At 35.3% G+C, this 12,678-nt stretch overlaps 1 protein-coding gene across 4 annotated transcripts in view; it reads right to left on the bottom strand.

Moving 5' to 3' along the window:
- Nucleotides 1–3,350: 3,350 nt before the first annotated feature.
- Nucleotides 3,351–12,678, bottom strand: part of LOC126198840 (GRAM domain-containing protein 2A-like) — a 274,175-nt gene continuing 264,847 nt past the window's right edge. For 2 of the 4 annotated variants that reach the window (XM_049935421.1, XM_049935422.1), the window contains exons 7-8: nucleotides 8,730–8,835; nucleotides 3,377–7,092 (exon numbers count right to left, since the gene is read on the bottom strand). In XM_049935421.1, the coding sequence (XP_049791378.1) occupies nucleotides 6,943–7,092; nucleotides 8,730–8,835 (256 nt within the window). In that variant the 3' untranslated portion in view covers nucleotides 3,377–6,942. Of the gene's footprint in view, nucleotides 7,093–8,729; nucleotides 8,836–12,678 lie in introns of all 4 variants that reach the window. The other 2 variants (XM_049935420.1, XM_049935419.1) reach the window with 2 other exon arrangements.

The following is a 12,678-nucleotide window of genomic DNA, read 5'->3' as shown; positions in this document are numbered from 1 at the left end:
AACGTCGTCGAACTGTTCGTGCAGATGGTGGTTGTCGTGCAAACGTCCCCATCTACTGACTCAGGGATCGAGACGTGGCTGCACGATCCGTTACAGCCATGCGGATAAGATGCCGGTCATCTCGACTGCTAGTGATACGAGGCCGTTGGGATCCAGCGCGGCATTCCGTATTACCCTCCTGAACCCACCAATTCCATATTCTGCTAACGGTCATTAGATCTCGACCAATGCGAGTAGCAATGTCGTGATACGATAAGCCGCAATCGCGATAGGCTACAATCCGACCTTTATCAAAGTTGGAAACGTGACGGTTCGCATTTCTCCTCCTTACACGAGGCATCACAACAACACAACAACGTTTCACCAGGCAATGCCGGTCAACTACTGTTTGTGTATGAGAAACTGTTTGGAAACTTTCCTCATGTCAGCACGTTGTAGGTGTCGCCACCGGCGCCAACCTTGTGTGAATGCTCTGAAAAGCTAATCATTTGCATATCACAGCATCCTCTTCCTGTCGGTTAAATTTCACATCTGTAGCATGTCATCTTCCTCCACCTCAATCTCCCTGCTCAGTCGTGCCCATCCGCGCGATAAATCCTAGAATGCATTCCAATATTACCAATCACAACACATCTGTCATGCATGTCAGCCCAGATGTCAAAGGTTACCTGCGCTTCTGTGCCACCCACCCCTATGGAACCTAGGGTTTTTACTCCAACAGTATTTGTTCCTAAATAATAAGTAATAGGTGTACCAAATTTAGTTTAAATCGATCTAGTGATTTAGAGGGAGACTTGTAGAAGATACATTACAGCGAATTGTGGTATGATCTTACAGCACAAGAAACTGAATTGAATAGCTAGATGAGAAAGGATTGGTTGAAATACAGTCTGACAAACTAACATCTCCACCAATACCACTTAAGAACAGAAAAGCAACAGGGAAAGACAGCATTAATGCTGAATTATTAAAATATGAAGGAATGGTGCTACACCAATGACTGCTACATGTCTTCAACGAATATTGGAAGAAGAAGAGTATTCCCAAAGACAGCTAGAGTGTTATCAATTTTTAAAAAGGGAGATAAACCCGCAGTAATTACAGAGGAATAAGTTTACTGGATGCAGCATACAAGGTGTATGCCAAGATTTGAAATACAAGACTTAAAAACTTAGCAGAAGCAGTACTGCATGAAGAACAAATGGGTTTTAGGAAAGGATGCTCCATAAGAGATGCAGTTTTTATTCTACAGCAAATAATGGAAAAACAGAGAGAGTATAATAAAGAAAAACACATTGCTTTAATTGTCTTTAAAAGCGCTTTTGACAATGTCAATAGACAGAAACTTTTGGAAATAATGATGAATTGCGGATATCCAAAGCATCTAGAAAATGCGATAAAAAGTTTATATCAAGACATGAATATCACTCTATATCTCCATGGTAAAACAACTAATGAGATACCAACTAGCAAAGGGGTATGACAAGGCTGCTGCATCTCTCTAACTTTTTTTCAGCATCTACATTAAAAAAATAATACATATATGGAAAACAGAATTTAGACATCTACCTAGACAGGAGCATTCTTTGAAATAATTTACGATATACTGATGATGCAGTGATCCTATCAGATACGGAAGATGACCTTCAGAAAGGAATCTACTTGCTAAAACAATTAAGTGCAAAATTTAACATGGAAATTTCAAAAGAAAATACTATGATAATGGCCTTCATGGAGAAAGAACCAATCAGAACCAAAATAGTGATAGATCAGAATATCTTCGACCAAGTAAACCATTTCTGTTACCTTGGATGTGAAATGACAAATGGCTACAGCAGAGATTTTGAAATTAAGCTTAGTAAATTCAGCCCAGTATGTGGAACAATTAAAAAAAAGCCTAAAAACAAAACCAGGAAAGACACTCATATTAAATTTTATATAACTGTTGCAGTTCCCACACTGCTCTATGGAAGTGAGACCTGGGTGATTATCAAGAAGCAACAAAGTCGGATTCAGGCACAAGAATTTAAATTCCTCAGAGGCGTTAAAGTTTGCACAAGAGAAGACAGACTCAAGAAATCAAGATTTTAGAGAAGAACTGCAAACCTTTAGCCTCAATGATAAAATTCGAGACTACAGAAGAAAATGGAACAAAAATCTACAAATGACGAAGAGTGAGAGACTTCCCTTAAATACAAGAAATTATAAGTGCCATGGGAGAAGAGACAGGGGAAGACCCTGACAGGGATGGGTACCGTAACAGGCAATTCCTTCCTAATTCCTAAAGAGAAGATGAAGATGATGTGTAGAACACACACACGAACGCATGCACAAAATAAATCCATTTTTGTGTATGGTATGATATATAGGAAAGATTTCTACATAATTATCTAAGGAAAATATTACCTGTATTGATCAATGAGAAAAAGTCTCTTATTGCTGCATCCGATGTACTGCTCAAATAAAATAAAATTAAAAGCAAAATAATATTAAATGTCCACTGAATCAAGCATTTCATTCCAAACTGATACACTACACCATGTCTTAGATTTGTTTTCCCCTCAAAGGTGTAGTAACTATGGATCAAATTATCAAGTAAATACTGAAGATAAGATAAGGATTTTCCAGTACTGTATCACACAAGAATAGGGATATTCCTGTGGTGTACATTTCAAGAATACAATTTAACAAAAATAGCACATGGGCTGATTTAATTTGCTATTTACAAGAGAGATGAGCTGGAAAGTACTGCTATTTCCTCATTACCAAAACAGTAAATGCACATTCCTTAAAAAGAACACCATAACCTTGGCTGTCTTGTATACATCAAGAGGAAACGTAGTTGTCTTTCCGGGACCCAGAGAGGAAAGACTACCGGTAATAATTGTAATGCTTTCAAAAAAACTCTCAATTTCAATGAAAAAGAAAAATGTTGGAGAATTGGTTGGTGACACTTTATGAATCAAGAATTTGCAAATATGTTAAGTATTGATCCTCTAATGAGACTTGAAACTCTGAAATGATCTTAATGCTAAAAAACATAAAATACTGAAACGATTGAAAAATTATTGAAATCTCCAGCTCCACTTTTAGTTGAAAGGACTTATACAAAATGGAACTGTTTACAAAAACACTCCTTTTTCCCAGTATACGTGGCACCTTAACCATAATGACAGCTTGTTCATTTAAAGTTCAGTTTCTCTTGTACTACACAATTACAGAGTAAATAAGACAGCATACACAGGAAACATTTACCAAGATCTGTATTTCTTTAATATATATCTTTAATACTTAAGTCGGAGCATGTGGATATCAGGTTTGAGATCATATTCAACAGTAGAAATAGTGTTAGGCTGTGCAAAAAATTTAAACAATTTCCTCATTTTTGTAAGATGTATATGTACTTTATTAAATTATACTTGTCATTTGGTATGCTACAGTGTAAAATAGCAATCTAATACTGTACAAAAATGCTCTTAAGTAGCAATCACTTCCACGGGAAATATATTGTTTAGCAGAGATTTGTCTAATGCCCTTCCATATAAAATCTTACGTATATGACAGGAAAAGTAGTAATGGATAGTTAGCATTACATTAATATAAATAATTAGAGTGCTTTACAGGTCTGCTGTGCATATTGCACTGTTTAAATTACATCCAGAATGCCTCATTTCAGTATATAATATTCCATGAAATTTAAAATATCCTTATATACTGTGTGCAAAAACTGAGCGTCACAGGGCACAGTCACTAATTATAGCTTTCTTGCAGTGCTTGAAATGTGAAGATTATATTAAGAAATTCACTTTCATTAGTGACATTTGGTTTGTTTCTTTTTTATTTGCCTTTTTGGTGCACAAGTCTTCATCCTACAGGTCTTTACATACATTTAAAGTATCTTTCTCTTAATGGTGTAAACACCACCACACAGCATCTAATTTTACAATATTTGACTGTAAAATATAACTATCACACTTTATCAGCTTATGAAAGGGAACTGCAGGAAAATTCACTCGGTAAATATAAATTTTTTTGCATTGATTCTACTTTTATCGTACTGAATCTATATTTCCCTATACTTGAAGGTGAAAATTGAAACAACCATATTAAATAACTAAGCACCGTTTTACACAGAAAAAACCTGAAGTCACACCTTTCTCTATATACCATCCAAATATAACTATACAATTCCACAATACCCGAGATGATTCTCAGGATGAATTGTGATTATCACAGACACTTGTAAGAATTTTGTCTATTATAATTCCAGCACCATGCATTCATTGGTATATACAGTTTATTACCCTTGATTGCAAATTTTCAATATAAACTGCTCTCTCTCTCTCTCTCTCTCTCACACACACACACACACACACACACACACACACACACACACACACTACTGTCCTATCATAGAAATGTATGGGATAGAGCAGTTTCTTACTTATGAATCATTATGAAGATAGCAATAACAGAAGTAATTATGACTTCCTGTTAGAGATTTACATTCACTGAAGAAAAACATTAACATTTGACTGAGTATCCAGAATACAAAGTACTAACCTGATTTAATTTCTTTATGGATATTTTAAATTTTGCTGGACCTGGGGAAAGATTTACTTATGTAGAGCAATACAGCATAGGGCATACATTTCAATTCCTGTCCAAAACATTAAACAGTACAATCTTTCCCCAGTTTACCACAGAAAATATATAGCTGATGACAGATAAAATTTGTTTGAAAATGTGAGGAATATATAGTCATGATATAAAGGGACATATCTTGCACAAATTTATGCCACAATACACAATCAACCTTCCCAACACATTTCAAATTCATAAAATCATAACAAAAAAATATTTGCACCAGTGCCACTTTTTCTTATTTACATGTGTTTAACATTTATTTACAGTAAATAAATAAATAAGACAGACACACAAAAACACCCACTGTGTCTACAGTCAATGATACAAACAATAAAATTAAATTATTTCACTCAGTTCATCTTACTGATGAGACCTTTTTAGAGTCACATTTTCATATTCTGTTTGGCAAATGTGTCCTCCAAAGAGAACTACAAACAACAGTTTGAATTACAATATGTTCGATTGATAGTACTGAAGTCAGTAAGTACGACTTATCATTTTAGTCTTTCCACATGTTACAGGAACATTTCCTATTGCTTACAGCAGTTTCTCAAATGTGCAAAATTTCATGTTCCACTGAATAAATAAGTGTTGGTACTTGTGTAAGATTTTTCAAGTTATCTTTAGGTACAGGTTACAGTTAGTGTGGACACTATTATTGGCAAATTCAAGAGCCTGATGTTTATGTTGTTTTCACACTAGTGTGATTTCAGTCAAAATTTTGTATCCAGCTGCACTTATTTAATATGAACAAATTAACTTTGCTTTTTCCTCTGAGACAAATAATACTATTCTGAATGGAATGCTGGCTTAAGCTGTATCTCCATGAATGGACAGTTTTAGTTTTTCATCTAGAAACTCAAAGATACAAGTATCCTGTATGTGGATAATTGGAAACTACTAGACAAACTTGTATACGACAAGTAGTACCTCATGAACTGCTGCATATGATGAACTACATCTCAGCGCACAAAAGAAACTTTCAAGATTTAATATGACTCCTGACATGCAGTCATTCAACAACTGACCTGTTTCTAGAAGTTTTAACACGCTTAAATTTCAGGCTAATTTCTCACTTCTCCACTATAGCATTATACTGTGGCAGAAATACATATGTCAGCAGCCAATTTAAAATCGCTACAGGCAAGTATTCTCGCATAAAGAGAACTGCATTTAAAAATCTGAATTTTATGAGACTGCAACTGATGTTGACTTATGTTACTTTTTGTTGCACACAGCACACAGATTATTTTGTAGATTTTTAAAATACTATTTTCAGAAAAAAAAACTAATGTGTAAAACTTAAGGTGGTGTTAGTCACTATATCACCTTTGATACATTTGTGCCATCTAGCAATTCTGGTCAAACATATTTCATCTAAGAATGCAATAGACAGTGAGATAAAATTTGGAAGGCCAACTTAGTAGCCTTAAATTTATACGTTTGCTTTAATTTGAAAGTGCAAATTCAGACAAAGCAATCATGATTAATTTTTTCTTGTATAACTGCATACACACAATATTGAAACAGATAAAAAATTACATGATCTGTTTATAATTTTTCCTTTTCTATTCTCAGTTCTAATTAAGTGAAATCCATGATTGAAACTATCTGTAGCACTAGTGCGTTAAAAGTACTAATAATGCTTTAACAAGTGGTACCCATCACTTCTTCCACATATACTCTGCATCTCAGGCCTACAATTTCGAAAATTAAAATAAATATTTTGTGGTCATCACAAAATTAGATCTATAGTTGTTTTTCCTGCATACAGATCCATAAATTTCTAGTACAAACACAGTTTAATTTCACAATATTGAATATAGTTGATACAAGTAACTGTAGAGGAACTTTATTTTGTGTTATAGAAGTTCCAGGATATATGTAGTTGAAGTCGCATGTAAGCGAATAACGTAACTACTTTCCGACATCTTTCACTTATCTCTGTTATCACAGACAATGTTTATCATGTTCTCTTGAGGTGTTCCCAGCTATTTTCTGAACAGCTTAATGAGAAAATGTCAGATACCAGTAAATAACACAAATAGGACTTCATGTATTGGCAGAATATCGCAATCCTGTAAGTGCAATGTGGGATGAAACACAATGGCTAGTCTTATACGTTTAAATACTTGCACTTGCACTAATTTTGTTATGCCCCAAACTTGAGATCAGGAACAAACACACACACCAAGACAGCATGGCAAGTAGACAGTAACATGCAGATCATGTCGACCACCATCATCAGACCCCAGACAATGCTGTGGCCTCAGAATGGTTGGGGTACAGCCTCTGCTAACTATGCTTGTCGTGGGGAAGAGTGGGAGTCTGCTGCTTGCCAGCAGGCTCTGAATGCATTGGCTCTTGAGACTGCTGTTGCGACTGCTGTAATTGCTCTCCCTCTGACACTATTAGTAAAGATAAAGCTTCCAGTGACTGACGCACCTGTGAACCAAAATACATATTTCACATAAAATCTGCCTCCAAGGATATGATAACAGCATCTAAACAAAATCAAATGACATTAGTGACTGGAATGAGGATTTCTTGGTAGTGAAGAAGAAGCATATTTTTACGGATGATAAGTCAGTGAAAGATCTAAAACTAACTTATGGTGTCCCCAGGGAAGTTTATTGGGAACTTGGTTATGTTATGTTCCATAAGTAGTCAGTCACATCTTGATAAAATTGTGAAGTGGTACAAATATTAGCAATGTCCTTTGAATGTTCAGACATGCAACATTATTCAGTTCACAAAACAGAGACATACTGTATCCTAGAAGTACAATATTGATGAGTCACAACTGGAATCTATTAACCCATATAAAATTGAATGACCGCATGGGTTCACTAAAACATATGTAAAGTGGGCGACAGACAGATGTATTTGGAGGATACAGTAAAATGCACTTCGCCTACCAATGAGACTGCTCGCAAAACGCTCCTCTGGTCCATCTTAGACTACTGCTCAACTGTGTGAGCCATAACAAATAGGACTAACAGAGGATATTTATCTTATATAGAGAAGAGCAACAATTGGTAACAGGTTTGTTTGACCCATTGAAGAGTGTTAGATAAATGCTCAAAAGCCTGAACTGATGCCAACCGTCCTCTAAAAACAACTTAAAAACTTTGAAGTACCAGTGCTAATAGAGTAATCTATGAATAAACAACTCCTGTGGGTTGTTTCTGTGGGGATCCATGAAAATTAGACCAATTACAGCATACACAGAGGTATTTAAGTAACTTTTTTCCTTTAATACATGAACGGGATGACATGATACGACAGGAAGTGCCATCTGCCACATGCACTTCACAGCCGTTTACTGTGTATAAATGCAGATTGAAAATGAATTACAACTGGGAGGACTTAATTGCTTATAAGGTATATTTCCTTTTTTAAACAAAAGTAAATTTATTAATACATTTTATAACAAAATCAGAGAAGGAAAGTTGCTACTCACCATACAGCGGAGATGCTGAGTCCACACACACACACACACACACACACACACACACACACACACACACACACACACACACACCTGCAGTCTCAGAGAGCTGAAACCACACTCCATTGAGTATAGCGGATGCAAAAGAATGTAGTTACAAAGGAAAATAGCACAGGGTTAGGATCAAAGAAAAGCTGTCAGGCAAAAAACAAACAATGGAAAATCCTGGATGGAATGTAACAATACCAGAGAAGGAAATTTGCTACTCACCATATAGCGGAGATGCTGAGTCGCGATAGGCGCAACAAAGAGCTGAAACCACAGCTCTCTGAGACTGTAAACATGTGTGTGTGCGTGCGCGTGTACTGCTGACAAAGGCCTTAATGGCCGAAAGCTTTAATTAATTGTGTGAATCTTTTTGTTGTGCCTATTGTGACTCAGCATCTCCACTATATGGCGAGTAGCAACTTTCCTTCTCTGGTACTGTTACATTCCATCCTGGATTTTCCATTGTTTGATTTTATGATAAAATGATTTTCCTCACTATATTTAGATCCTGCAAAACGAAGGATTAATTTACTTTACTTTTTGGTAACAAATGCTAGCAAAATTTACAGTATTTATTCTTTACCTTTGCCAACTGGTCCAAGTTAGTGCTCAGAAATTCTTGAACTTCATTAACTGATTTAGAATGAAGCTGACTTTGCCACTTCAAAATTTCTTGGTATACTTCATCACTGAAACAAGCAAATATTCAGTCCTTTTTGGTAGAGAACATCACATAACTAGTGAATAAAAGTTTACAGTTCTGCAGTTTCATTGCAATGAGCCAGTGCCAACAAAATCTTTTAATTTCATCATTCATTCACAAATTTGCTCTGCAAATGTACGATAAAGGAGTACCTTGAGAGATACAGAACAAGGCATGTTATGTATTAACAGACAGAAGTGAGAGGCACTGCTAACTAATTCTCTAAAGTATGCTAACAAGAAATTGTGACTAGTGCTAACCTACTTGCACCATCAGTTAGAGTAATTACCTTACAATTACTCTAAATATGTTTATAATTTAAGGAGTAAAGGGTGTACTGTAGCTCAGAAAGGGATCTGTCTTACAGCTAGCAAAGATATCAGTTCTTGTCTATGAGGGAGGACCCAACATTAATGCAAACTTTTCTCTGGCAGTAGTTCTGAAATTCCTGATAGGTGCCTTCACTGGACACCACCTTATATCAGATGCCCTAGCGACATTGGTGTGGAAACATTACTGTGGTCAGTATGAATGTTTATGTAAGAGTTGTTTAACATGTTTTGCGAACTTTCAATGGCATGCATTAAATACCAAAATTCTAACATCAAATTCTGTTTCCTGTTAGGAAAATTATCAGCAGAAATTGTTGCAATGCTTCAGATGGCTTATGGGCAGGAAGCTTAGAACAAGGTATGGGTTTACAAGCGGGTCTTTCATTTCACAAGTGGTCAAATGTTAATTGAAGATGAATCACTACTGGGATGGTCCAGAATGGAGGAGAACATTGAAACAAATACATATTGTGATTATGTCTGACAATTATAGAACAATCACTGAATTGCTGGAAATTACTGAAATATCCTGGAGTCCATGACAATGAAGTTTGACTGAAGATCTGAAGATAAAACATTCTGAAGCAAAATTCATTCTGTGTGTGTTTTCTGATGGCCAAGGTGCCAATCATTTGTCCATGTGCCAGGAATTTAAAGAAAAGTCAAAAATTCATCCAGATTGTGAGGCAAAAGGGAAGAAATTGTGGTTTTATGGATATGATCCAGAAAACGGACAGTGAAATACTCCATCACCAGGCCCAAAGGAAGCAAGGCAGCTGAGAATCCACATGAAGACAACGTTGGTTTGTTTTTTGTTATCAAGGGAATCATCCACCACAAATTTGCTACCCAAGGTACCACAGTTCACCAACATTAGGACCTTCCATGCTAAAATGACTATGTGAACTAGTGAGAAAAAAATGACCCACTTTGTGGCAAATGTGAATTTGGATTTTTCACCATGACAACGCCCCTGTGCACACAGCACTGTGTGTCAGGCCATTTTTGGCCAAAAACCAAATGACAACAGTTTCTCACCCACCCTTCTCAATGAATATGACCTCTTACATTTTTTTATTCCAAATAATGAAAAGAAACCTGAAAGAGAACCATTTTTAAAGAGGTAGAATGGGAAAAAGAAATTTAAAATATGTAACAGAAAATAAATAAATTACTAGAGGCACGAAACAGCATAACTCCAAATGAGTTTAAAAACTGTTTCCACCAATGGAAAAAATGATAGGACAAGTTAACTGCATTTGCTGGACACTATTTTGAAAGTGTTAAAGATCTGAAAACTTCCATCAAATAACCAAATTTTTTAGTCAGTTCTCCCCTCCGTCATATGTGCCCTCTGATGGAAGGTATTACCTTTACTCCTTAAGTTTAATTACTTAAAAAAAATCCAACACTTTTCCTCTTCTTCTACTACTACTACTACTACTACGCTGCTGGTGTTTTTATCAAATACTTCAAACAAAGGATTTATGTAACTTAATCAACGTTACCACCTCCTCTATATATGGTTTTAATGTTAACATAAACAGTAGAATTATGTAGAATTTACAACCCTGGAAAAGTTAGAGGGTCTCAGAAAATTACAAACAAGGGTGCAATCTGAAAAGGAGCACCTGAAACATAGGATGAGGATAGACCTAGGAAACATCAGTATTATTGTTGTAAATTATTGTAGCTGTGTTGACAAAGAACCAAAGTCCCATACATTCATAAAGAGCACTAAAGCAGAAATCATTTAAAGTACTTTAAGCTAGCTAAAGCAGGAAATACTTTCAGCCAATGTTTTACCAAGAACCTACCAGCAGTCAGAAATAACAAATTCAATTCTGTTGGTAGCGACAGGATCAGTAGTAGTTGACCCTGTAGTGAAACTGAAGTACATAGTTACTGTGAATTACTATGGCTAGAAATTACACCCCACAACTGGAATAAATTAATAATTGGTTCCTTTTACTGACCCACCCAACTAAGATAGTAAAATATCTGAAAGATTCAAAGAAAATTTGAATCATTTCAAATAGGTATCCAGTTCATATGATTATAGTAGCTGGTACCTGAAGCTCCCTCAGTATGTTGGCGAAAATACAAGCTTAAAGCCAATGGTACTCATAAAATGTCATCCAAAATTGTAGTAAGTGCTCTCTCTTAAAGTTATTTAATGCAATTAGTTTAGGAGCCCCCAAAAAAGTGTAAATGGTTTTACAACATACCAGACCTCTATGTGATGACAATCCAAAATGAATAGAAAGCATCACGTCAGATACTGTACAGGAATTATTGTTCATAATGTCATTATAACAAGACTGAATATTACAACATCCAAATCCAACAAAAATATATGCAAAATATAGCCATTTAAAAAAAAAGAGAGAGAAAAATTCGCTTGACGCTTTCCCATCAGACAGTCTCTATTCTTCCCATACTAACTAAGCATCATCAAATATGGCTTAATTTCAGAGAATTAGTGTTAACAGGAAATGTGTTTTTTACCAAGAGAATTGGTAAGAGACAGGACATATTCCCCATTGTACACAAACAAGTCAAGACACTGTTTAAGAAGCAATGAAAAAAACATATTTAAAAGATGACGAAATCTCAAAGATGGGTCATGGTTTACAGATGCTCAAAATGTAATGTTAATTTCAGTGTGAGATGATTTTAATAGTTTTCACAATGAAATATGGCATAAAATCAAGAGATTGTGACAAAGCAAGCTGGGATATTTTTACTTCCCCTCTTGTTTTGCCATCTGCCTCCTTAAATTTCATTTTTGACTAATTGTCATTAACATAATGCGAGTGTAATCTGCATTTTCATAGAAGAAAAAGGTTGGCCTTTAGTTTTAAAGAATACAACACCAGATCTATTTTTGTGCTTAGTTTAATGCATGCAATTGATTTTCTAATTTATTTTGACTATTCCTAGTTAATACTTTTGTTATAGGGTGAAATCAGTAATTGTTTCGTAACTTAAATTCTGTTGTTGACTTATAAACACACAAATTCTGTATTAATTATACACATTTGGAGGAACAACTAATAGTATTCTTAAAGGATCTATTTGGCTCGATTCGAAAACGTGTTAGCAGAGCCAGCCCTCAATTCTGAAGTTAATTTTCAGTTTTCTCAAAAGTATTTTAACAAATAATTAAGCCTAACAATTGTAGTAGAAGAAACTGTTAAAAAGAATGAAGTTTTCGATGTATCAGGTAATTTAGTGAGTTAAGTTTTAATTGTAATTTCTGTAAATTAAACATCAAACAATGTATAGTTTCAGTGCCTATTATTGTGAGCATATATATGGGCCCGATTTTTGGTCCTGAGAAAATCAGTCCACGGCTGAGTTTCAGACAAGAAACTCGTGTTGGTTAGATCAACAACAATGCTTCAACTGAACTATGAAATAAGTGTAACACAATTAGGCTGTGTGTTAAAACAGTGACTGTGTTGTTCCTGAACTGTGAACTTTGTGCTTAGGCT

Source organism: Schistocerca nitens, chromosome 8 (assembly GCF_023898315.1).
Source record: "Schistocerca nitens isolate TAMUIC-IGC-003100 chromosome 8, iqSchNite1.1, whole genome shotgun sequence".
Lineage (NCBI taxonomy): Eukaryota > Metazoa > Arthropoda > Insecta > Orthoptera > Acrididae > Schistocerca > Schistocerca nitens.
Note: the sequence above shows the minus strand (reverse complement) of the source record. Positions and strands in the feature narration are given on the sequence as shown.